Raw genomic sequence first — 24,810 nt, 5'->3', positions numbered from 1 at the left:
TGAAAATACCTGCTAGAGTGTCCACCAGATCCTGGTGGACAGTAAGCAGGTTCTCAGATGTTCCTGTGTGCGACCCTTGAGCCCAAATATCACTTGCCAAAGTGAGGAGTGGGAGGATAAGTATGTATAGACTGGAGAGTGCATCCCTCCTCTCGCGCAAGATCCCCCATTTGACCCGCCGCCTATTATTGGAGATGACAAGACCGGGGTCATCAGACACTTCAGTATGGCTTTTTGGGATATTGGGGAATTCCATCTTCAACATCAGGGCGTTGTGGTCACTGTCCATTCTAAACAGTACCTCCAAATCCACTATCTTTGGCCACAACCTAGTCACGACCATAACATAGTCTAGGTGGGATTCATGATCTTTTCTGTTGTAAGTACACTTAGAGGGGATATCTGAGGGCTTCCTACCATTGACCGCCCTGACCGAGTTATGAAGAGTTAAAGTCATAATCTGCATGGCCAATGGAGTCCATGCCTTTGCGGGAGTGGACTTACAGGGAGGGATTCCCCAAAACTCATCCTCTCCCATCAGTGCCCCCTCGTTCAGCCCTTGCAGGGGCTCGTAATGGCAATTAAAATCACCTGCAATCACAAACTGGATGTCCCGGTTTAGAGAATCAAGAAAAATTGATAATTCCCCGATGGTGCTAGATTCCTTAGCCAATACAGTTGGGCGAGAGTAGACATTGATTACTGCTAATTTATACAGGGAGGGACATGTCATAAGGACGCATAAAATGTCGTCCGAGTTGGTCTGGATCGATTCCACCTTACAGCCCAGGTGTATACCAACCCACGTGGTCAGGCCACCAGAAAGTCGGCCTTTGCCTCCCCAGCGAGCCATGATATTAAAAGCCGCAAACCCCAATCTGTGAGCTTCCTCCCTAGCCCAAGTCTCCGGGAATAAGATCACATCAGAAGAGTCAACAAAGGTACCCCATTCTGGGCACTCTAACTTGCTATTCAAACCCGCCACATTCCAAGATGTAATGATCATGTGCTCAGGATGACTTGGAGTGTGGGGTAGGGGGTCTGGTAGATGGGATAGACAGCCCTGTTGTTGTGTATCAGTAGACCGCGATGAGACAATGCTAATACTGTCTAGATTTGCTGGAGGGTGGTGCTCACTGGTGGTACAGCTAATTCTCTCTAAAGGGGAAACAGTACTGGTCCATACAGAGTAGGAGAGGGTCTCCCGTTTGCGAGATAGCGGATTACTTTCCCTTGTTCCCTCACTTATCTCGTGGGCCATGATCTCGCTCTCATAATTCTCCTGGATTCCTTGGTTAGACCTGGCCAGTCAATCGACCTGATCAAGGTAACTAAACCTATTTGAACAGGGGATATGGGACCATGTCAGAGCCTGGGCATCTCACCTTGACTTCCCGCCTCCTCCCCAGCGTGAGTATGGTATATGGGTCCAGCCATTTTCCTGCGGCATCAGAGATTCGCTAGGGTAAAAAAAGATAAGTGGACGTACTCCTATTTTTGTATCTGAGCGGGGAAATCCCCACTTACAGATATAGTCTACTGTCCTTGGGTCCCTAAAGTTGACTATGACGCAATCGCCTTTAAGAGTTTTAGGAGTGCGCCCTACCCAGCCCACCCTTCTGACCATAATGATCTCACTTCTGACATGAGGGGGCAAAGGCCTATGAATACTAAGCCATTGTATTGTCTTGTTCTTTAGGGAAGTAAAATCCTCACTACTAGTGTTGCTGATTTCAGGTACCCCCGTAAGGACAACCAAATAGGGGCTTGCTTCCGGGGGCAAATCAAATCTCGGGATAAGCCTAGGTGCCTCTCCCTTATCTCCCTTTTGTTCCAGCCTTCCATTGACACTATCTTTGACAGGTAGAGCCATTCCTGTGATATTAGGAGCTAAATTCTGATTATCAATAGGCCTGGCATCATGTTGTAATAGGGGTGGATTAAATGTATTAGCAGGCGCTGCCTGCAGTACAGCATGTGGGTTGACAGGTGGCTGAGTATCTAAGCATGGAGAGGAAGCATCTATCACTACCCCCTCTGCCCTACTATTAGGAATACAATTGCAGGGGCATTGTGGGTATACTTTATTCATAGCATTGCCAGAGATGGCCTTAATTTGTAGTTCAAGCTTTGTAAGGTGGGTCACTATGCTATCTAGCCTTTTCTCCAGAGGGTCGAGGAGGGTACGCAGAAATGTGTCTAATTGCAAAGTTAATGTGGGCCCATCTGCTTGTGACAAAGTGGTGAGAGGAACATGTGCCTGATCTGAAATTTCCCCAGGGGGCTTTAGATGAGTGGTGTCTGGGGCATAATACAAGTGCCAGTACCTTCAGTGGCCGTAATGGAGGCCTCGAGTACTATCTTATTTTGGCGGTTTGCTTGTTTAGCTCCCGCGGGTTTAGTTCTAGATACACTGGGCGCTTTAGGCTTTGTTTTTGGGATCATCCCTAGTGTTTTACCCTTTTTGTTTCGCAGAGTCGGTCCATGTCTCAACGCTGAGGGCGATGGGACTCTCTGGGTAATTGGAGAATCATCACAGCTCAAAAGGTCGCTGTGAGATGTGTCATCTATGAATTGAGTAAGGGGCAGCGTAGTTGTTTTCGTACCAGTGCAGTTGGGGGCACCCTCTATAGCTTTAGGGGTTCGGGCAGTTGCAAAAAGACCAAGTGAGGATCTCCTAGCCAGAGCAAGGTCCTGCGAGACTCTGCGTTCCATAAGGACAATACCCTGGTCAATCACAGAGTTTGCTCTTACTATGAAATGATCTAGGGTACCCGTAAGATTAGCGCTGGGAACATGATTCCTACCCTCTTTCGTGGCCATTAAGCTCATATACGGAATTACAGACAGTATAAGAATTGCACACCTATAGTTGCTACAATCAGCCTGTATGCAGCTATATCCAACCCGCAATATATAATGACAATATAATGGCAGTATAAAGTGCACATACAGTTTGATCCGCGGGTGTAAGGGGGTTAGCCCGGTCCGGTCTCTCTCGGTCTCAAACGGGCTACAACGGGCCCACCCTTGGCCCGGGCTTCGCCCCGGACTGCGACCCGCACGCGTCCCGCTCACGCGATGGAGGGCGTGGCTTTAGTAGAAGGAGAAGGAGGGGCCGGGAAGAGGCGCCAGGTGCGATGTCCAAGAGCACCCTGGGCCTCGCAGTCCCAGCGTCGGGTGACAGCCTTTCAGGTGAGGGAGCGCGAAAAGACCCGATATCCCCATAGCTCCTCCGGGGATCAGAGAACTCCACAGCAGCAAACAGGTGACCGAGTCCTCGCCTGCGAACAGCTCCCGCGAAGCGGGGGCCGTGAGGCGCTTTCAAGGAGAGTTAACGAGGGGAGGGGCCGGGAAGAGGCGCCAGGTGCGATGTCCAAGAGCACCCTGGGCCTCGCAGTCCCAGCGTCGGGTGACAGCCTTTCAGGTGAGGGAGCGCGAAAAGACCCGATATCCCCACAGCTCCTCCAGGGATCAGAGAACTCCACAGCAGCAAACAGGTGACCGAGTCCTCGCCTGCGAACGGCTCCCGCGAAGCGGGGGCCGTGAGGCGCTTTCAAGGAGAGTTAACGAGGGGAGGGGCCGGGAAGAGGCGCCAGGTGCGATGTTCAAGAGCACCCTGGGCCTCGCAGTCCCAGCGTCGGGTCACATCCTTTCAGGTGAGGGAGCGCGAAAAGACCCGATATCCCCACAGCTCCTCCAGGGATCAGAGAACTCCACAGCAGCATACAGGTGACCGAGTCCTCGCCTGCGAACGGCACCCGTTCCACCTGCAGGCATATACCGTTTTAGTGGAAGGACGCCTGGCTGTCAGAAAGACATCACAGACTTCAGGAGGCAAGTCAAATGGCATCAACTGCCGGCGCTCAATCTCCACGCATGGAAGTGGAGGCTGGACAGGTTCGGGTGGAGGACCGTCCCCTGCTGCTGCGACAGAAGGTCCTCCTGAAGAGACAGTCGAATCGGGGGATCGATTGACAGACTGAGTAGCTCGGGATACCAGTATCTTCATGCCCAATTTAGAGCCACAAGGATGACTTGGGCCCGGTTGCGCCTGATCTTCTTCAGCACTCTGGCCAGAAGTGGCATAGGCGGAAAAGCATATAATAGACCGCAACTCCACTCGTGACGAAAAGCGTCTCCGAGCGAGTGCCGCCTTGGAAATTCCAATGTGCAGAACTGATGACATTGCGCGTTCTCTTCGGTGGCGAATAGATTTAACCACGGCTCTCCCCACTGCCGAAAGAGACCTTGCGCCACAATAGAGTTCAGACGCCACTCTTGATCCATCATGCACCGGCGGCTGAGTTCGTCCGCCCTGGCGTTCAGAGTGCCCGCCAGGTGTTCAACCACCAGGGTGATGCCCTGATGTTCCAGCCATGTTCAGAGGCGCAGAGCCTCCTGACAAGGGGGCCACGACCCCACCCCGCCCTGTTTGTTGCAATACCACATGGCGGTGGTGTTGTCCGTGAACACCTGCACTACACTTCCCCGGACAGAGGGAAGGAATGCCTTCAGTGCAAGCCGGATCGCCCGCAGCTCCAATAGGTTGATATGGAGCCGGGACTCCGCCGGAGACTAGAGGCCTCTGATCTCTGCCTCTCCCATGTGGCCCCCCCATCCCAGGAGGGACGAATCCGTCACCACTACGTGCTCCGGTTGAGGTAGGGAGAGGGATCTGTCACTGACCCAATCGTGGTCCGTGAGCCACCACTGCAACTGTCTTGCAGTGCCCTCCAAGATCAGGACGTGGTTGGACAGGTTGCCCTGATGTTGAGCCCACTAGAACTTCAGGTCCCACTGCAGAGCCCGCATCCGCCACCGGGCGTGATGTACCAGCAGGATGCAGGAGGCCATCAGACCCAGCAGCCGTAGGGCCATCCTGACCAAAACTCGGGATAAAGGCTGAAAGATCGGAATCAGAGCCCAAACCCGCTGTTCGGGAGGATAGAACTGAACCTGCGCCGAGTCCAGAAGCCCTCCGATGAAGAGGAGCTTCTGGGAGGAACTCAGATGTGACTTTGGCAAATTGATGGAGAACCCCAGCGAATGCAGGAGATCGGCCGTAGTCTGGCGGTGGGAGACGACTTTTCAGGGCGAGCCCGCCTTCAACAACCAGTCGTCGAGATAGGGGAAGACTGGAACCCCTAATTTGCGCAGATGAGCTGTGACCACTGCCATCATTTTCGTGAACACCCGAGGGGCACTGGTGAGGCTGAAGGGGAGCATGGTAAACTAAAAGTGCTCGTGGCCTACCGTGAACCGCAGGTAATGCCGGTGGGCCGGCAGGACGTGGATGTGGAAATAAGCGTCCTGCAAGTCCAACGCTACCATCCAGTCTCCAAGGTCTAGGGCAGCCAGAACCTGAGCTTAAGTCAGCATCTTGAACTTCTCCTTCCGGAGGAAGGCGTTGACGCTCCTGAGGTCCCCTTTTTGGGAACCAGAAAGTAGTGGGAGTAACAACCCCGTCCTACTTGTGGGCCAGGAACGCGCTCGATGGCCCCCTTGGCCAAGAGGGTTGTAACTTCCTCCTGCAGAAGTAACAAGTGATCCCCTGACATGCGGTGGTACTGCAGTGGCATGGCTGGAGGGGCGCCTCCAAGGGGAGGGAGTAGCCCCTTCAGACGATTTGCAGCAACCACCTGTCCGAAGTGATGGTACGCCAGTGGAGCAGGTGATGGCGAACTCTGCCTCCCACTGGCGTGGAATGGGCCTGAAAGCTCGGACTAGGAAGGCTTTGAGGCAGATGCTGCGGGAGCGGATGTGGACTGACCGGCTCTCTGTTCCCCTGCTCCGCCATGGCGGAATCCACATCCGCGACCGCGTTGAGGCTGGTTCTGCGGCCTGTGGCTGGACGAATGTGCGGGGGCACCCCTTCCTTGGCCACGAAAGGGACGAAAAGCAGAGGTTTGCTGGCGCTGGGCCGACAGACCCAAGGACTTGGCCGTAGTCCTGGAGTCCTTAAAGCGCTCCAGCGCACTATCTGCTTTGTCGCCAAAAAGGCGACAGCCATCAAAGGGCATATCCATGAGTGTGCTCTGGACATCCCCTGAAAAGTTCATGGACCTCAGCCAGGCATGACGACGAATTGCCACCTTTGTTGCAATCGCTCTACCCAGCGAGTCCGTGGTGTCAAGTCCACATCTAATGGAATATCGTGCTGCATCACACCCCTCAGCAAGAGCCTGGGCGAGCCGTGTCCTGGCCTCCTCTGGACACGGGAGCAGCACGTCCGCCACCGTATCCCACAGAGAGTGAGTGTAACTGTCCAAAAGGCATGCGGTATTAATGGACCGCAACCCAAGACTGAGGGAGGAAAACAGTTTCTTGCCAAACTGTTCTATCCTTTTGGATTCCCGGTGCGGACGGGAAGGCGGTTTGGGACGTGGAGGCCTGGATAACCAGACTCTCAGGGGTGGGGTGTACGGACAGAAAGCAGGGGTCGCCCGGAGCTGGGTGGTGGCGCCGGGCCACGTTCCGATCCACAGGAGAGACTGTGGAGGGCTTGGACCAAGTGCCCATCAGAACGTCATAAAGGGCCTCATTAAACTGCAGCAGAGGCTCCGAAGAGCTTACTGGCGGTTGAGGCACCTCAGTGAGGAGGTTAGTCCTCACGGCCACTGCAGAGAGCTCCAGGCGCAAGGCCTAGGCCAACCTGCGCAGCACCACAGAATAGGTAGCACCCTCCTCCGTAGCCACGGAAGGAGGAGAGATGAAACCAGTGTCAGGCGCAGTGTCTAGACCACTGGCCTCCCTCAGTTCATCTGCTCAGTCCTGACTTAACTGGCACTGCTGTGCCAGAGGGTCCTCATACCCCTCCCAGTCCTCCCCTTCATCCGTGTCCCGGTAAACAGGCAGAAATGATGGAGCCGGGTCATAGGCAAAAGGCTCACCCATCGACGCCGGAGACAGCGTCGGCAGGGATCCAGGCCTGGATCCCACGGTGGCCTGCGGCATTGGGACTGAAGTCGACGACGGGGCCGAAGCCGCCGGCTTGCAGGACCCCCAGTCGGACCTGTGGGGCCCAGAGGCGCGCCGTCAGGCCTCGACGGCGGGAACAGAGTCCTCATAGCCACGAGGAAGTCTCGAATCTCGCCCGGAGTCACATGAAGCCCAGGGACCGGAGGGTGTGGGGCCGGATGCAGTTCCGGCGGAGCTGCGCGGGTGATGCCACCCGAACCCTTGGCCGAGTCTCGCGATCGGCGAGGGGAGTCAGAAGAGCAATGTCGCTTCTTCGACTTCTTTTTGCCATGTCTCGACCTACCCGAGTGCGAGGACTTGGATCCCGACGAGCGGTGATGACTGCGGCTCCGCGACCGGTCCCTCGACTTCCTTGTCGACCGGGACCTCGAGCGGCGCGAAGCCGACTGCCGGATCTCGAGGAGCTTGCGGGACCGCTCCCACCTAGCTTTCGACGTCAAGGTCCGGCAGTTGCAGCACGACTTGTCATCGTGGTCGGCCCCAAGACAGAAGAGACACCGATGGTGGGGATCGGTAACCGACATCAGTCGGTAACATACGTCACACGGCTTGAACCCGGGCATCCCCACTGGCACCAGGAGTCGAAGTTGACTTGAAAAAGATAGACAAAATGTTGAAAAAGTTATTCAAAAAATTACTATGGGTACGCTCATCCCCGATCTGCGCTTGCTGGCGCGGAAAAAAGAAGAACTGACGTCAGCGCGCGAGGGCGGCGTGTAATACTCCGACAACGTCATCCCGGCGATCACGACGCTGACGACCGACGCGGAGCTGCAGATGACTCTTACCGATGCGCAGGGGTACTGCTGACGAAAAATCTTTCCGGATCGAGCCTGATGCCTGGGGATATTCTAAGGTAAGGAATCTAACTAATGTGTTTCTTTCAGATGGCACGGCAGAAAAAGAGACTAGCAAGGTAGCGAGTTGGGGCCTAACTCTGGGGAGAGGCTACCCCCCACACGCAAAAGGGCGTGGAAGCCAACAGAACAAGTTGGACCCCAAAAGTGGCAAGAAAGGAGATACACCTATAAGAGAGCGAAATAACGAACTGTCATGGTGATTTATGATTCTAAGATATGCAAAGGAGGTAGGACAAGCAAATGATTTATGACCAAGAATGACGGATGACGAATGAGTTACGACAAAGTAACCCAAATGATTTATGATGTCCAAGTTATGGCTGGTCATGACACAAATGATTTATGGTACACAAATGATTTATGACACATGATGTACGATCCTATAAGATTCAAATAAGTGATGACAAACAAATGATTTATGACCGACATGATTTATGACAAATGATTTATCACAAGTGACGGTAATTATTTATGACGCACAATTTAGGGCAGTCATGACACAAATGATTTATGACACACGGATGATGTATGACACATGATTTATGATAAACCATGATAATGATTTATGATAAACCATGATAATGATTTATGACCCTGGCCACAAAAAATTATGCCATGGGGACAGAAAAATGAGTTTGTATATAATGGTAATAAAACTGCAGCCAAAAACGACCACAACAAACTACAACTCGTGTCGGCTGTGTTTTGGTAATACATCTGTAAGGAAGTTGGCAGGCCATCCGGGAGTGGGCCTTGTGTGGGTGTTATTGCACAGGCCGCCCCCGATGGGGGCCTCGAGGGCCGGCGCCATAACGGACGCCAGAGCCCTGGAAGGATCCGGTTCTAGCCGCCGGCAAGTACCCCGAAGCAGAAGGGGCGCTTCCATCGTGGCAAAACTCACACCAGGAAGGCGCCTAGTAGTCTGGCCAATGGGGGGGCCAGGTGAGGTTCGACCCTGCCCCAATAGCAGCAACCTCCCGTTCATGGTGGGAAAATTGTGGGGGATTATAAGACGCCGTTCCCCATACTGCAGCTCATCACTACATCATGGAGCTGGGGAGCGGCGCAGAAGGATTTTCGAGTCCCATCCACCCACACCTACGTATCAGAAGTGTTGCAGTGCTGGCGGATAAGAGAGGTACAACGGATGGTTATGGAGGCACACCGACAGCGCGGTATGTAAAAGGAGGGCCACTCACTCTGGGATGCCTTATGGCAGGGTGAGTAGGCCTGACAAAAGGGGGTAGCAAACGAAGACGGCGCTCGCAGCCCAGACCCAGCCAGACGGCAGGGCACAAAAAGAGACTAGCAAGGTAGCGAGTTGGGGGCCTAACTCCGGGGAGAGGCTACCCCCCACACGCAAAGGGGTGTGGAAACCAACAGAACAAGTTGGACCCCAAAAGTGGCAAGAAAGGAGATACGCCTATAAGAGAGCGGAATAACGAACTGTCATGGTGGTTTACGATTCTATGATATGCAAAGGAGGTATGACGAGCAATGATTTATGACCAAGAATGATGGATGACAAATGAGTTACGACAAAGTAACGCAAATGATTTATGATGTCCAAGTTATGGCTGTTCATGACATAAATGATTTATGGTCAACGAATAAAGACACATTGTGTACGCTATGATATGCAAATAAGTGATGACAAAAATGATTTATGACAGATAAATAATTTATGACAAATGATTTATGACAAGTGACGGTAATATATGACGCCCAATTTAGGGCTGTCATGACACAAATGATTTATGACACACGGATGATGTATGACACATGATTTATGATAAGCCATGATAATGATTTATGCCCCTGACCACAAATAATTATGCCCAGGGGACAGAAAAATGAGTTTGTATATAATGGTAATAAAACTGCGGCCAACAGCGACCACAACAAACTACAACTCGTGTTGGCTGTGTTTTGGTAATACGTCTGTAAGGAAGTTAGCAGGCCATCCGGGAGTGGGCCCTGTGCGGGTGTTATGATCCAAATACTGAACCCCAAACATCTGTGAAAAGGTTATAGATATGTTTGCTAGACAGTAATCTGCAAAGAAAGGTAAAACATAATAGTATTCTGCAATAAAAAGCAAAAACATAACCTTTTTTTTTAATTTTTCTTCTTTATAAATCAGATACATTTTAGATGGTGCTTTTTTTTTTTAAACAAATTAATATTTTTCATGAAACTTCCAATCCCTCACACACACCTTTGACATGTTACTATTCAATAATAGAATACCTAACTGTGTTACATAAAGCTCCATAAATAAAAAAGGAACAAACGACATTGCCGAATAGACTAGGTGGCATGGCGTATGCTCGTTCTAGTGCGCATGGCCACTGGATCCATCCAGCCAGCGGAGGCTGATGTCCACTAGAACACAGCCTCTGCATGCACGATGCATGCCCGAGTGCTACTGGCAAGGATTTATCGGCAGCTGCTCCAGGGCTTGGGGAAGACATCCTGATGCTCAGAGGCTCTAAAAAAGAGATGCCGCTTTGCTTCCATTCCTTAAGTCACTCATTGTCTCAAACACGCACCATCACCCACCAAGGCAATGATCTGCATTCCTTCCGAAGACGCATGGATTAAGAAGTTAGGTCAGAGAAAAAACACAGTGAGCAGGCGCAGGCAAAACGTGCAACTCAGCCTCTGAAAATACCCAGGCGCAAACAGAGGAGGACAATTGCATACTGCTACATGGAGGATTCCCCCAAACGGAAAACATGTAGGCATCGAGACTGTTCTTTTCATCCAGAAGCAGGTGTTTGTTTCATTGCAATGGCGAGCAGCTGAAATAAACACACCGTGCGTCTGTGAATGGAAACTCCACAGCCCGCCAATAACTGAAGAGGCCAGTCGAAAAAAATATATTGCATCAGTATTAGAGAGATATCCAAAAATCACATTTCCAAAAGTAAAGGGATGAAGCCACTACAGCAGTGAACAAGAAACTGCGGGAGTGAAATAAAAATGTAAAGTAGCTGCTGATACCTTCATGAACGAAATAGGACAGTTCTGCCAAGCAAAAGGGCGAGCTGTCAACGCGTACAGAAACATTAATCTGGGGCAGAGAAAACCAACCCTTCGCTTTTACGAATCAAGAGGCACCGCATGAGGGCTGACAAAAGCAAACAGTAACAGCACAATCTTTCAGAGACAACTTTGACAATAACTTATAACTAGTCGCAGCTCAGGACAACGAGCTCTCATTATATTCTATTTAAATCAAGCTATGCTATTCTTTGTGTATTTACAGGGCTTATTACAAACTTTTTTGTCCTTTGAAATGGGTTCATTTTTCAAAGAGTTCATTTGGTTTCCAGCTGCCATTTGTCTATCTTTGATACTGGAACTATTTTCAGTATCGTTTTCACCGCTCGCCGTCTCCTGCTCGAGTGTCTTCGAGTTTTCAGACACAGTGTTCTCTAGGACGCCATCTTTGTCTTCCAAGATGTTACCATTGTTCGGAAGCCCACTGCCAAGGCTCGGAAGCGCGTTGTCACCCGGTGAGTCTGAAAGATCCAAGCGCTCTGGGCTGGACAGAGGGGATTCGCCCTCCGAGGAGCTATCAAGGGGGTGCTGGTCCATCACTGAGCTGCCGCTCTGTTTTGCACTTGCAACGGTGCTCGCTTCCAGTTCGGCTGCTGCAAGTTCCTCAGTAAGTTTAATGATTTCGTTTCCTCGTCTGTCTATTTCTTCTTTCTCGAAGGGTGGCCGGGGTGATGGAGACCCAAGACGGGGGCTGTTCTGACTGCTGGTTGGCTGGGCGTCAGAGGCCTGGGCTGTTTCTTCAGAGGCAATCAACGGGGCGGCCGGAGATGGACTTCTTTTTAAGTTCTCATTCTTGTATTGTTCTAAGGCAGAAACAGAACAGAGTATGACCATTTGGTTTTATTTATAACAACAGGCAATTAAGGAAAGCATCTGAACTACGCACAACTATAACATTTTAAAAACAGACACCCGTCGAAAGAGACATGCTGGCAATTTAATTCCATCTGGCTGAATTATAAATCCCCCCTATAAAATGACAAGCATCTATGTTTACAACAAAAAGGCATCGATTTACATGACTTCAGATAAAATAACACAAAAATCTTCCAACAGTATTATCTTTGTTGCGACAACTTAATAATGCACACTTTGTATGAGTGGGGAGGGGGGGGACGACAATAGGAAATTTGATGTGAATAACTGCGTCATCACCTTTACATTTAAACTACATATCAAGCGTCTTTTGCCTGATGTATGACCTATGCACGATATATGTCACAGAGGTCGAAAGTTACCTGGGCACAATAAAGTCCCAGTTTTTGTTTTCAAATCCGATTTAATCTTAATGGCTTCCGTTGCTTATTTGGAACTGGAAAGCAGTGTTTTCTCTTAGGGGGGCATACATTTTCTCTGCCCCTACACCAAGATAGCTCTGATAGAGGAAAGGGCCATGAAGCAAGAAAAACTGACCGATCCGCCACCAGGATACCGTGTGGAAGTTTTTGGGTCATTGACATGCAGGTATACCTTGACAGCAGAAAAAGTGTCAAGTCAGCTCAGTTGGAAGTTGCATTTGAAGGTCATTTTAACTGATCAGGTGCATACCGTGCAACAATTGAACATGTACAGCGGAAACAAGGGACACACTATTCGGTATTACTTGGCTTATAAAGTGCTTTTGATGAAATCGAGTAAACTGCTTGCATCAAGATTTCTCCAGAGATAGAGCTAAGAATCGTTGAAGTTATTCACTTATGTTATCCTAATAGCATTGCACTGTGCTCTTAGGCCCTATTATGAGTGGTATTTTAAATCGAAAGGGGCTTCTAACAACAGTTACCGGCCCCATTGAAGTCTATTTGTTCACTTTCACACAGAGATTTCAGCTGCTGAAAACGAACAAAATTTCTGCATGAAAGTATTGGGAAAATGAGGGATTGTACCCCGCAATTACTGATTGCCCTGGTAATTAATCATTTCTTAGAGGATCCTCAGGGTCCAACTCATAATGGGCTGGAATATCCCCACCCTGGTGTAACCGGTATTAATCACTCCGGGGTGGGGAAAATCTGTCCCACTTTCCATTCAACTCGTAAGGAGGGCACTAGTAGGCCAGGGTATGCCATGGCTGAGACCTGGCCATGGCTGAGACCTGGCAAAGTCAAACAAGAACTGGTAAAGACAATAGGACTGATGTTTAGCTAGGGGACGTGTTTAGAAAGAGGTAGGCACTTTTCTGTGTGCTGCCCCAGCAGTCCTAGAAAGAAAATCCCCAAAAATGGAACAACTTCTTAGGCTACAACAATATGGAAGCTGTGAGTAGGGCCCATTTGCTGATCAGACTGCATTAACAGGACAAACCAGAATATTCAAATAAGAGTTTTATAGAATGGAGTGAACATGAAAAGCACGCAAGCCTTGATATTGCATAGTAGATACTTTTAACAAAGAGCCTGTATTTTTGTTCCATCTTAAAGAAAGCTTATGTACTTGCACAGTTTTACTTTGTGAACAAAAAACCTGCGAATTCAACATGCCATCTAGAGAGCAAAGTAAAACAAATGGGCATCCAGGGGAGATTAGTGAAAAGCACTCTGTCCTTATTACAGTATAAGGCACCCAAACGTTAGACAAAAAATCATTAATCTGGAATTAAAATGTCATTGTCTCAGAAAGGTAAATACATCTAGTGCACAAACTGGGTCTAATTTAACAACATTACTCTTTCAGCACCATTACCTAGACCTAATAGCTACACAAACTGGGAAATCCACGGAATGCCATGGCCTTGATGGATAGCCCGTCCAACTAATGACAAACTATAAAAAAAACACAGGGTGCTGACCCTATGCCCACTCTCTCTCTACTTCCTATTGCAAGAACTGATGATACGAAGCCTTTGAGACAGCTAAAGTTGTCTGGAACCAGAACTTAAAATACACTGAACCAGGATCTTCTGGGGGTCTTCTATTTCTGTATTTCGCCAGCTGGAGAAAACCTACTGTATCTTCCTCCCTGTAATACAATGAGTCAGCAACGTAACCGGAAGTTCCCTTATTGAAACTTTGCCAAAATGGCAATGTGGATACTCTAGTTTGACACTGGTGCCCAGGGCCAAATATTCTATTTACTTCCAACTAAAACACTACACTTTCACATCTTACTTTTAAATTTATCTTGTGACTTGTTTCATTGCTTATAGCTCCGTATAAATGTATTATAAAGTTTTAATAAATATTGTATTGCCTTCAGCTATTCTTTACTAAGAAAAACTATGAGAGCACAAGACTGTTTTTCATTTGCATTCTATCGCACTGTAGCATGGGGCATACCTCTTGTGGTGGTTTCTAGATACTTTTCTAAGGCCACAAATCTATCACACACCTGCCCACTTTTTATATCCCACTTAAAGTACTGCCAACATACTGTGCAATATAGACAAGCTAACTGTTCTCATTCACAGACTGAAAATAAGGTGGCAAGGCGTGTGTTAGAAATGGGGTCTCTAGTTGGCATAGGTATGTACCGTGTCCAAGTAGGGACCACCACTCTAGTCCGGCTTAGCCAGATACACACCCTAAATTAATCTATGCTCACCTTTGGTAGCTTGGCACAGAGCAGTCAAGCTTAACTTAAGAGGCAATGTGTAAAGTATTTGTGCAACACTTAAATTACTGTAACACAGGGAAAACACCACAAAAAGACTTCACACCAGTTTAGAACAATAGAGAATGTTTCTCTGATTAAAACAGGACCAAAACGTCAGCAATCCAATCAGTCGAAGTTGAGATATGAATTTTTGAAGATTAAATGTGAAAACAGTGCTTAGAAGTCAATAGCACTAAAAGGTTACTGGAGGTCGCACTAAACTGGGCCAAATCTAATCAAGCTGAACGCGATCGAGAGCAGGTCGGATACAGTTTTAAACAGGTCCTGCTGAAGTTTTGCCTTCTCAAGTTGAACCAAGGGTCCTGTTTGCAGGAAACAAGTTTGCCAGGAGCACAATGAGCGTCACTGGCAGTGGTCCACAGGTTGTGAAGAGCCTAGCCAACCCCCTTACGTGGAACCTCCCTGTAGACAAATACAAGGCATGGCAAGAGGAGTCCCACTTAATTTGAATGATATTACTAGCTAGCTTCATGGCGAAGATGATAGACTTTATTACGTTTAATAAAGCCTTCCCCATGTGTAGGAAGCTGGGTTTCTGCTGCAGTAACCCCCCCACTTTTTGCCAGATGTCTGATGCACTTTGACTTGATTTGCCCTGGATCCCTGCCAATCAGGTTCTCAGGGCCTGTGTTCTTTCACAAAACTGTACCTCTGTACCCCCAATTGGCAGCTCTCTGGCCACATGTAAGTCTCTTGTAAAAGGTACCAAGGGCACTGTGACCAGGGAAGGCCTCTAAGGGCTGAAGAACATATTGTGCCCCCCTTAGAGGTCATGTTCCTTAACACACACAATGCCATTGTGGGCTGCGTGTTTTGGTGCAGAGAAAAATGAAGAGTCGAAATGGCACACATACCTGTGTGCCATGCCTGCAACCCACTGCCTATGCTATAGGTAAGACACCTCTCTAGCTGGGTGCACTATACCACTGGCGAGGGTAAAGTTGCAGGAGCACTGTAGCATCTAAGTCCATTCTTAAGACATTGTAAGTGCAGTAAAGCCATAAAAGAGCATATGGTCTGGGAGTTTGTCATTACACACTCCACAGCACCATAATGGCTTTACTGAATTCTGGGAAGTTTGGTAGCAAACCTCCAGCATAATAAAACTACACTGATGCCAGTGTGGGATTTAATATTCAATGCACTCAGAGGGCATCTTAGAGATGCCCCCTGAAAAACGACCAGCCTCTGGTGGGTTCCCTGACTGGTAAACACCAGTCTGCCACGACAAGACAAGTTTCTGGACCCCTGGGGTGGGAGCCATTGCTTCCTGAGCCCAGAAACAAAGCCTTTCCTGGGCAGAGGGGGTCACACCATCCCCAGGTCAGGAAGAGCCATCTGTGGCAGGGGAGCTTCAAAGGCCTTGCCGCCTTTATAACGCGAACCCCAGTCTCTCCTGCTATCAGGAGCAGGACCCCTTCCTGTCTGCTGTCCTTTATGGCTAGAACATAGGCAGGAAAAAATAGAGCAGCCCAGAAGGTGTGCCCACCTCTGCCAACCTCACCCCTCAGGTGGGGGAGGCGAGGTGAAGCCCACTCTTCAGTGCCCGCCATCTTGCAGATGGCAAGCACTCTTCAATCAGGATTAGGGATTATGCCCAATCCCCCACATGGTGTGAGCACACCAAGGGTGTAGTCACTCTAAGGTCAGTAGCCCATTGGCTACTGACCTCAAGACCCCTAAAACGCCCTCTAAATATGGTATTTAGGGAGCAGCCCTAAACCAAGAAGGGAGATTCCCGCAACCTACGAAGAAGAAGGAGAAAATATGCCCAGCAGAGGAGACTACAGAGAAGAACTGACTTGGCCCCAGCCCTACTGGCCCGGCTGCAGTTTCCAGAGATCTTTTGCCAAAAGTCACCTTATCCTGTGGCCAGCAACCTCCAGAACCCTGGGAGGACTAACTGCCTTCAACAAAGACCGGATCTCCTGTGAACAGCTTCTCTGTTCAAAAGAAACTCCCAAGACAGACTCTGAGCCTGCTGAGGACAAAGAAACTCGATGCGTGGAACCACCAGTGCACCCGACGCCTCCAGCCCAAATCCAGGTGGCTCACCAGTCCCAGCGAGGTCCCCCAGCGCTCCAGAGCACGAGTCCACCATGGCTTAACCCCTCCAGGACTCCCCGATGTTACCTGCAGCCTCTGCACACAGACCCCTCCCAACATGAGTGGCCCCGTAAGGTGAAATCCGACCTCAAAAGACACCCCTGCATCCAGCTGCCCTGTGCCCTGGAGAAAAGAACCCAAGGTGCACCTACGTCCCGAGCCTTTCAACTTACGGGTTCCTCCTGGAAGTCTTCCTGGACCGCGCCTGCAGCCAAAATCCAAAACTGGCAACTCCTATTGAAAACAACAGGGCACCCAATGCCAAAACAACACTCTGCACCCAGCTGCCCCAGTGTGAGTGCACCTTGTGTGCTTAATCTGATCCCCCTTTGCCATGAGTCTAAGGCCAGGAGCTTTGCTCCCACAACCTTGAGGCCTGCTCGTGAGCTGCTGATGGAGCAAGGTTTCGTAAAGAAGACACTTGCTTGGATGCAATCCTCAAAATAACGTATAATACCGTAATCAATTTGTTTGTGAATACTAATAATTACATTACACTGAATCTAGGGGGTGCTTGCCTATGTGTATTACTAACCAGTAACCCGAGTGTCACTAAAATGGCCGACAAAACGCGTGAATTTCACTTCACATGCGTCTACTGCATCTACGTAGTATGACGTTTTCTATGCTTGGAGGGAAAACTTTGCAGCTGCGCAATAGCTTCTAAAATGGGCGCTTGAAACTCACATGTTAATGCGCATGCCTTGCTTAAACTAAATTTTGCAAGTTCTACTAAATTGCTAATTTGAAAGATATATATAAATACATGGGATTAGTGTAGCGATAAGTGGTATACTGTGAATTCATTTATTTTCGTATTCTAACATGTCTTTCTCTGACTTTATTATTAGTTCGTAATTGGGCATCAGAGGGTGACTGAAATCCCTACCCCACCTGACCAATGTGCAAGCGCACTCAAACCCTGCCCGGAACTATGATGACAGTTGAAACCCAGCCACGGTCTTACTGGCAAGAATCTCTTGGGAACTTAACCCATCGATCCGGACAGAGGAAACAAAAAATTACAATTTATATAAAATGTATTGATCATAATGTGAAATGCGGGTGGGAATAAAGCTTTGGGAAAGTAAATTAAGGGGCGGCAACATTGAACAATGAACCTAAAGTAAATTATTGCATTTAGCATGGTGTGATGAACTCAACCCCTTGCCTTGTCCAATCAGAAATAGGGGATTTCACGATATTGAAACATTGGGGGGTGGTACGGGAACACAGAATAGTATAATTGAGGAAGGTTGGTTAGTTACATGTCATACAGATCTATCAATGACTCTACGCAGTCAGAGACGCTGTCACAGACCATACGCAGACTGCAGATGCCGGAGACCCTGCTAGAGAGACCGAGATACTGATCGAAGAATCTAATCATCTATAAGGAGATCGCAGAAGAAAAATCGAGGAGGCACATACAAGAGGGGAGTCGTGGAAGAAAATTTGAGTAGAGTAGTGCCGGAGAGGGGTGCGACGCAGGCATTGCACTTAGAAGAGGTCACCTTCCCGGTCCTGAACCCATCCTGATCCTTTATCTCCCGACCTGTCTTGGAGAACTTCACCTGACTCCTCAGCCAGGGGTTTGGTCTTCACATGTCAGGTAAATATAATTCTGTGAAATCTGTCCTTGTACCTGCTCTTTGTTTTTCTCCCTCTTCAGGTTCCGTCATCATAATAGTCTTATATTGAACTAAACTTGTTAACATGTATTTGATCTTTGACTCACAAAATTTTGATTAGATAAAACTTTTAAAACTCTTTGAGTCTGTGGTTATTGGAGAAAACCTTAAATGTTATTTCTAACTATTCTACTAGCTGCTAGATTCATTGACCAGAGGAAATTTATTGTCAAGGAGATTGGATTGGTAAGGTAAGATTTGGGTAAAGATAACAAAATCTTTCAGGTAAATCAAAATTGACCCCGGCGGTATTACTAGCTTATTGTATGAATGTTTATGGGCCCAGGTGAGTATATGATGTGTGAGTAACACAAGCTGGTAACCCGCTGGATCACTGCCACCAACCGGAGGCCCCCTATTCCCCATTGTATAACATTGGGCCTCAGCACTCTGCACCCAGCCGCCCTAGTGCCGCTGAGGGTGATTTGAGAGTGCATCCTTGACCCTGGGGGAACCCTGGTTCTAACCCCAGAATACCAACTCCCAAACCGAAGTACTTACCGTTATGTCGATAACATTGTTTTCTCCAATAGGACTGCATTGACTGCTTTCTTGTGAAGATTGTTCTAAGTGTGGAGTTGGTTTATATGAAAACCTAAGAAACTGCAAATGCATCAACTCTGATTTACTTACCTTTGCTCAAGGAAATGTCCCAATGTGATATCTAAGCATATCACACTGAGTAGAAAAAGTAATCTGAAAAGTAATTCAAACTGTTTTATAAAGAAATCACTTACCTGTAAACCAATCCAACTGCATTCAAATTGTATTTCACTGCATAATTCCTGCAAAGTATGATATACTTACCTGTACCAGGTCTGGCTTGGTTCTAGAAAATAAAATATAACTAAATATAGAATATGCTACTTACCAGTATGCATCTGTTCTTGGCATGTAGAGCTGCAGATCCACACACTAGGATAGTAGATCGCCATCTGGTGTTGGGCTCGGATGCTTGCACGTTGTTGTTGTCTTTGGAAGAAGTCTTTGTGGTCATGAGATAGGTGACTCCTCCGTTGGACGATAGTGCGCATGGGCATCAACTCCATCGTTAGATTGTTTTTCGCCATGATGGGAAATGATGGAGTTTGTAGAAGAGAGAGAGATGTCTAAGTAAGACAATGCTGGAACAGATACAGGTCCCGGGGAGGTGGGTGGGCGTGTGTGGATCTGCAGCTCTACATGCCAAGAACAGATGCATACTGGTAAGTAGCATATTCCGTTCGTGGCATATGAGCTGCAGATCACACACTAGGATAGACTATTTAGCAGTATCTCCTCTAGCAGTGGTCACCTGTATCGGATGCAGCAGTTTGAAATAAAGTTTTAAGGACAGCTTGGCCCACAGAAGCTTGTTGCTTTGCTTGCACGTCAACACAATAGTGTTTAGTGAAGGTGTGTGTTGTAGACCATGTGACTGCCTTACAAATGTCTTCTAAAGGGATGTTCCCTAAGAATGCCATGAAAGCCCCTATTTTGCATGTGGAATGCGCTCTAGGGGGAACTGTTAGTGTGCGTTTAGCTTTGTGATAGCATATTTGGATACATTTAACTATCCACCTAGCTATCCCAGATTTGGAAATGGGGTTGCCCTTATGTGGTGGAGAGAAAGCTACAAACAATTGTTTTGCGGAATGATTTGGTTCTGTCAATGTAGTAAAGGGCTCTTTTAACATCTAAGGTATGAAGAGCTCTTTCAGCTACCGAGTCTGGGTTTGGGAAGAACACTGGTAACTCTACTGATTGGTTAAGATGAAAAGGAGATATGACTTTTGGAAGGAATTTAGGATTTGTCCTAAGAACCACTTTATTATGGTGTAATTGTAATAGTTCTTGTATGGTTAAAGCCTGGATTTTACTTACCCTTCTGAGGGATGTGATAGCAATAAGGAAAGCTACTTTCCATGTGAGGAACTGTAGTTCGCATTTATGCAGAGGTTCAAATGAGGGTCCCATGAGCCTAGTAAGAACAATGTTTAGATTCCACACTAGAGAGGGTGGTAATCTGGGAGGAATAATTCTTTCAAGTCCTTCCATGAAGGCTTTGATCGCAGGGACTCTAAAGAGTGACAAGTGTTGTCGATTTTGTAAGTAGGCTGCTAATGCTGCTAGGTGGAGACGTATGGATAAGTATGCTAAATTACATCTTTGCAAGTGTAGTAAGTAGCAAATGATGTTCTGGATGGATGCATCCAGTGGGTGTATATCATTGTTAGTGCAGTAAATGGCAAATATTTTCCATTTTGCAGCATAGCAAGCTCTAGTGGTAGGTCTTCTGGCTTCTTTTATAATGTTCATGCAGTCTGGTGGCAGGTTAAGGTAACCAAACTCTAGGACTTCAGGAGCCAGATCGCCAGATTCAGTTGATCTGGGTGTCTGATCTCTCCATGGTTCTGAGTTATTAAGGACGGGGAGAGATGCAGTTTTTGGTGTGGAACTAGAGAGAGTTCCAGTAGTGTTGTGAACCACGGCAGGCGTGCCCATGTGGGAGCTACTAGGATCAGTTTGAGAGACTGCTGCCTGAGCTTGAGTACCACTAATGGAATGAGTGGGAGAGGCGGAAAAGCGTACGCAAATTTGCCTGACCAGTTCATCTATATCGCATTGCCCTTTGACTCCGGGTGGGGAAACCTGGCGGCGAAGGTTGGCTTTTTTGCGTTTTCGTTTGTCGCGAACAGATCTATGTCTGGTTGGCTCCATTGTTTGAAAAAGGGCAGTAGCGCTTGTGGATGTAGTTCCCATTAGTGGATCTGTTGTGTTTGTCGACTTAACAGATCAGCAATTTGATTGTGAACCCCTGGAAGGTGTTCTGCAAGTAGGTATATGTTCTGAGGAATGGCCCATCTCCAAATGTTCTGTGCGAGCTGGGACAGCTGCATAGAATGTGTGCCTGCTTGTTAGGTCGAGCCTAGAACAGCGCATGCGCTGTTGCTCGACATTTAGTATATGGGTTTCCAAAGTGCAGCCTGCCAGACCTCGCTGGCCTAACGCTTGCGTTCACGCGAGCATGCACGCAGCTGCCAATCACTGCTGCGTGTGCACCACTCGCGTCCCGTCCTCGCGATCACTTTCGCTTTGATCGCGATTACTTTAGCTTACACGGCCGCGCGGCCGTTACTTTTACGGCCGCGTGGCCAATGCTTGTTTCGTGGTGCAATGAATACTGCAACACCTTTCGGGGCATCTTAAATGGAGGTCCATGCTTAAGCTGGCGGATTTTGCCGATGCCCTGGGCACAGCCTACCTTTGATTTTGATATGGAGGAATCTGTCATGGTAAGATGTTTAGGTGAAGCTAAAGGGGGTGAAAGCTCTGCACAGCTTCATTTCTGTTTTACAGTTTTCAGTTGTTGTGCCCTAGGTCTTTTGTGCGGCATGCTACTTAATACCCACCTCTTACCTCGTGGCGTGAGCTGATACTGTGTGACCCGATGAAAGCAAACACATTTCCTATACTTCTTACCAGTTTGCTCGGTAAAACCTTTACACTTCCCTAAACGCACAAAATCCTATAAAGCCATATTTCGTGCTTGGCTGCAGATTTTCTCTGTTCAATTCTACGCCCGACATACTTCTGTCATATTGGGCGCATTGGATAAGCACCCGCATACGAGGCTTTTCCGAGCTCTGCATCTTTATGTCAAGGGTACAGGCATGAAATGAGCTCTTAATATTCCCCACATGTCATTATGGCGCCTGTAGCTTGACTAATGACAATTCGGAGGCGCCAAGTCAATTAATAGGACATCAACAGTTGTTAACAAGGTTTGTGAGTAGATTTTCACTTCTATCCATGTTCAATTACAGCTCTAATCAAGAAAAGGGCGTCATGATTGCTGCTAGCACTTAAAAGTGAAGCATTACAAGCCAGTTTATGTACAACATGGAGAGGAGCATCTTAGCTTAGGTTGTAACAGAAGTTTTTAAATAATTAGTCAGTTGCACTTCTTCACTCGTGCATACAGTGCCTTGTTTAGGAAATCTAACTTTTTATCATTCCTTTACAGTGTAAATTGTACATTTTTCCCTTGATCGTTCACACACTGCGTGCCTGACATGGGTCCTTTATTAAGGGGGTTTAGCACCAAAACTAGACACAAAGGGTTCTGCCTGCTATCATGCGCTGGGGCATGCCCGATTTTTTAGGTCTCTCCACAGACAGCCTTAGCTGCGTGTGGAAACTCATGTCATCAACAGAAATAAAAACAAGCATTGGAATAGCCAATAGGTCTCGCTTTTGGGACCTTATAAGTATTTAGTAATGCAGCAAAATATCCTTGTTGCAACAACAGCAACTGTTGCATGGCTAAACACTTATAAGGTCCCAAAGGCGAGACCTATTGGCTATGCCATTGCTTGTTTTTGTATGTAATACATGGCTGTCATGTTGTCCGTCCGGATGAGGACAGCTTTGTTCTGTACGTGTAGTTGGAATGATTTTAGTGCTAGGAATACTGCTAGCAGTTCCAGGTAATTGATATGGAGCACTTTCTGTTGAGTGGTCCATTTGCCCTGAGTGGTGTGTCCGAGGAGATGAGCTCCCCATCCTGTGAGTAATGCGTCTGTTGTCAGCACTATCTGTGGAAGAGGCTCTAGGAACAGCCGCCCTTAGGACAAGTTTATTATGTTCCACCATTGTAGAGAGCGATGTGTGCGGCTGTCCACCAACACCAGATCTGTGAGTTGTCCGTGAGCCTGGTTCCACTGACGTGCTAGACATTCTTGCAAGGGACGCATTTGAAGTCTTGCATAAGGCACAATGAAGATGCAAGACGCCATCATGCCTATGAGTTGCATGAACACTCTTGCTGGAAGAGAGTGTTGGATTAGAAATTTTGTGATAAGAGCTTGTATATTGGCTATCCTGTCTGGGCTGGCATATTCTAGGGCTGTGGAGGTGTTTATGGTGGCTCCTAGATACTGGTGTATATGAGAGGGTTGGAGATGAGACTTGGGATAGTTGATTGTGAACCCCAAGTTGTGTAAGATTTGGATGGTTTGGTGAGTGTGTAGAACACATTTGTTGAATGCTTTTATTAGCCAGTCGTCTAGATACGGGAAGACATGAATTTGTTGTCTTCGGAGATGTGCTGCTACTACTGCCAGACATTTTGTGACTACTCTGGGCGCGGTTGTTACCCCGAATGGAAGGACTGTGAACTGGTAGTGTTGTCCGTCCACCACAAACCTTAGATACTTCCTGTGAGCAGGATGTATGGGAATATGGAAGTAGGCGTCCTTGAGATCTAGTGTGGCAAGGAAATCGCCTTGTTGCAGCAGTGGGAGCACTTGTTGAAGAGTGATCATATGGAAATGATCTGAGTGTATATACAGATTTAGGGGTCTGAGGTCGAGTATTGGTCTTAGAGTCCCGTCCTTTTTGGGGATTAGGAAGTTGAGTGAGTATACCCCTGTCCCTTGATGTTCTAAGGGAACTGGCTCTATTGCGTGTTTTTGGAGCAGTGAGAGAACCTCTTGTTTGAGGAGCGTAAGATGGTCTGGTGACATTGAACGCTGTTTGGGTGGTATATGTGGGGGGGGGGGTAGTTGTAAGTTCCAGGCAGTAACCATACTGGATAATTTGTATTACCCACTTGTCTGTTGTGATGGAGTTCCAGACAGGTAGGAACTGTGTTAGTCTGCCCCCGACTGGAGTGGAATGGTCTGGGGGAGCGTAGGAAAGTCACTGTTTTGTAGCAGGGGAGGTGCGAGTGTTATTACCTCAACCTTGTCACTTATTGTTGTTTCCTCTGTATCCGCCTCTAAAATATCCTCTACTGGGGGATGTTTGTGTAGTGGCTTTGAATGTAGATGAAGTGTCTGTGCCCATATTTTTGGAGGCTCCTCTGTAGAAGGAGCGCCAAAAGGAGCCACGTGCTTGTGGAAACTGTAATGCTCCCATGGAATTAGCAGTCTCGGTGTCCTTTTTCATTTTTTCAAGGGCAGTGTCTACGGCTGGCCCAAATAGCTGTTCCTGGTTGAATGGCTGACTAAGTATGGTAGTTTGTACCTCTGTCTTAAAGCCCGAAATGCATAGCCAGGCATGTCGTCTAAGGAGCACACTGGTGTTAATTGCGCTAGAGGCGGTGTCTGTGGCATCAAGCACACATTTAATTGACACATTTGAAATAAGCTTACCTTCTTGGATAAGGTCATTTGCCTGGGTTTTATACTGTTCAGGCAGATGTTGTAAGAGATTCTCTAACTGGTCATAGTGTGCCCTGTCATATCGTGCTAGTAGTGCTTGGGTGTTGGCAATACGCCAATGATACTACAGAGTTTCTTCTTCAGCAAAGTCATCCTGCAAACAAATTGTCATCCGGAGATGTCCAAATTATTATGCAATAGTAAAGTTAACTTTAACCCTTTTTTTCTTCCACAGGTTTTTATTATTTTTCCTCTCTTGTTTTTCAGTAAATAATATTTATGTATTTTGCCTTTAAGCAAAGTTAAGAGCAAATTCAATATTTTTCATCTACAGTGGAGCTATACGAT

At 47.8% G+C, this 24,810-nt stretch overlaps 1 protein-coding gene across 4 annotated transcripts in view; it reads right to left on the bottom strand.

The window, feature by feature from the left end:
* Positions 1-10,737: 10,737 nt before the first annotated feature.
* CCDC149 (coiled-coil domain containing 149) overlaps positions 10,738-24,810 on the bottom strand; it is a 447,317-nt gene continuing 433,244 nt past the window's right edge. For all 4 annotated transcript variants that reach the window (XM_085642338.1, XM_085642336.1, XM_085642339.1 and 1 more), the window contains exon 12: positions 10,738-11,710. In XM_085642338.1, coding sequence (XP_085498464.1) covers positions 11,082-11,710 — 629 coding nt within the window. In that variant the 3' untranslated portion in view covers positions 10,738-11,081. The remainder of the gene's footprint in view (positions 11,711-24,810) is intronic.

The sequence above is a fragment of the Triturus cristatus genome, chromosome 2_2 (assembly GCF_964204655.1).
Source record: "Triturus cristatus chromosome 2_2, aTriCri1.1, whole genome shotgun sequence".
Lineage (NCBI taxonomy): Eukaryota > Metazoa > Chordata > Amphibia > Caudata > Salamandridae > Triturus > Triturus cristatus.
This window is presented reverse-complemented; position numbering and strand designations above follow the sequence as displayed.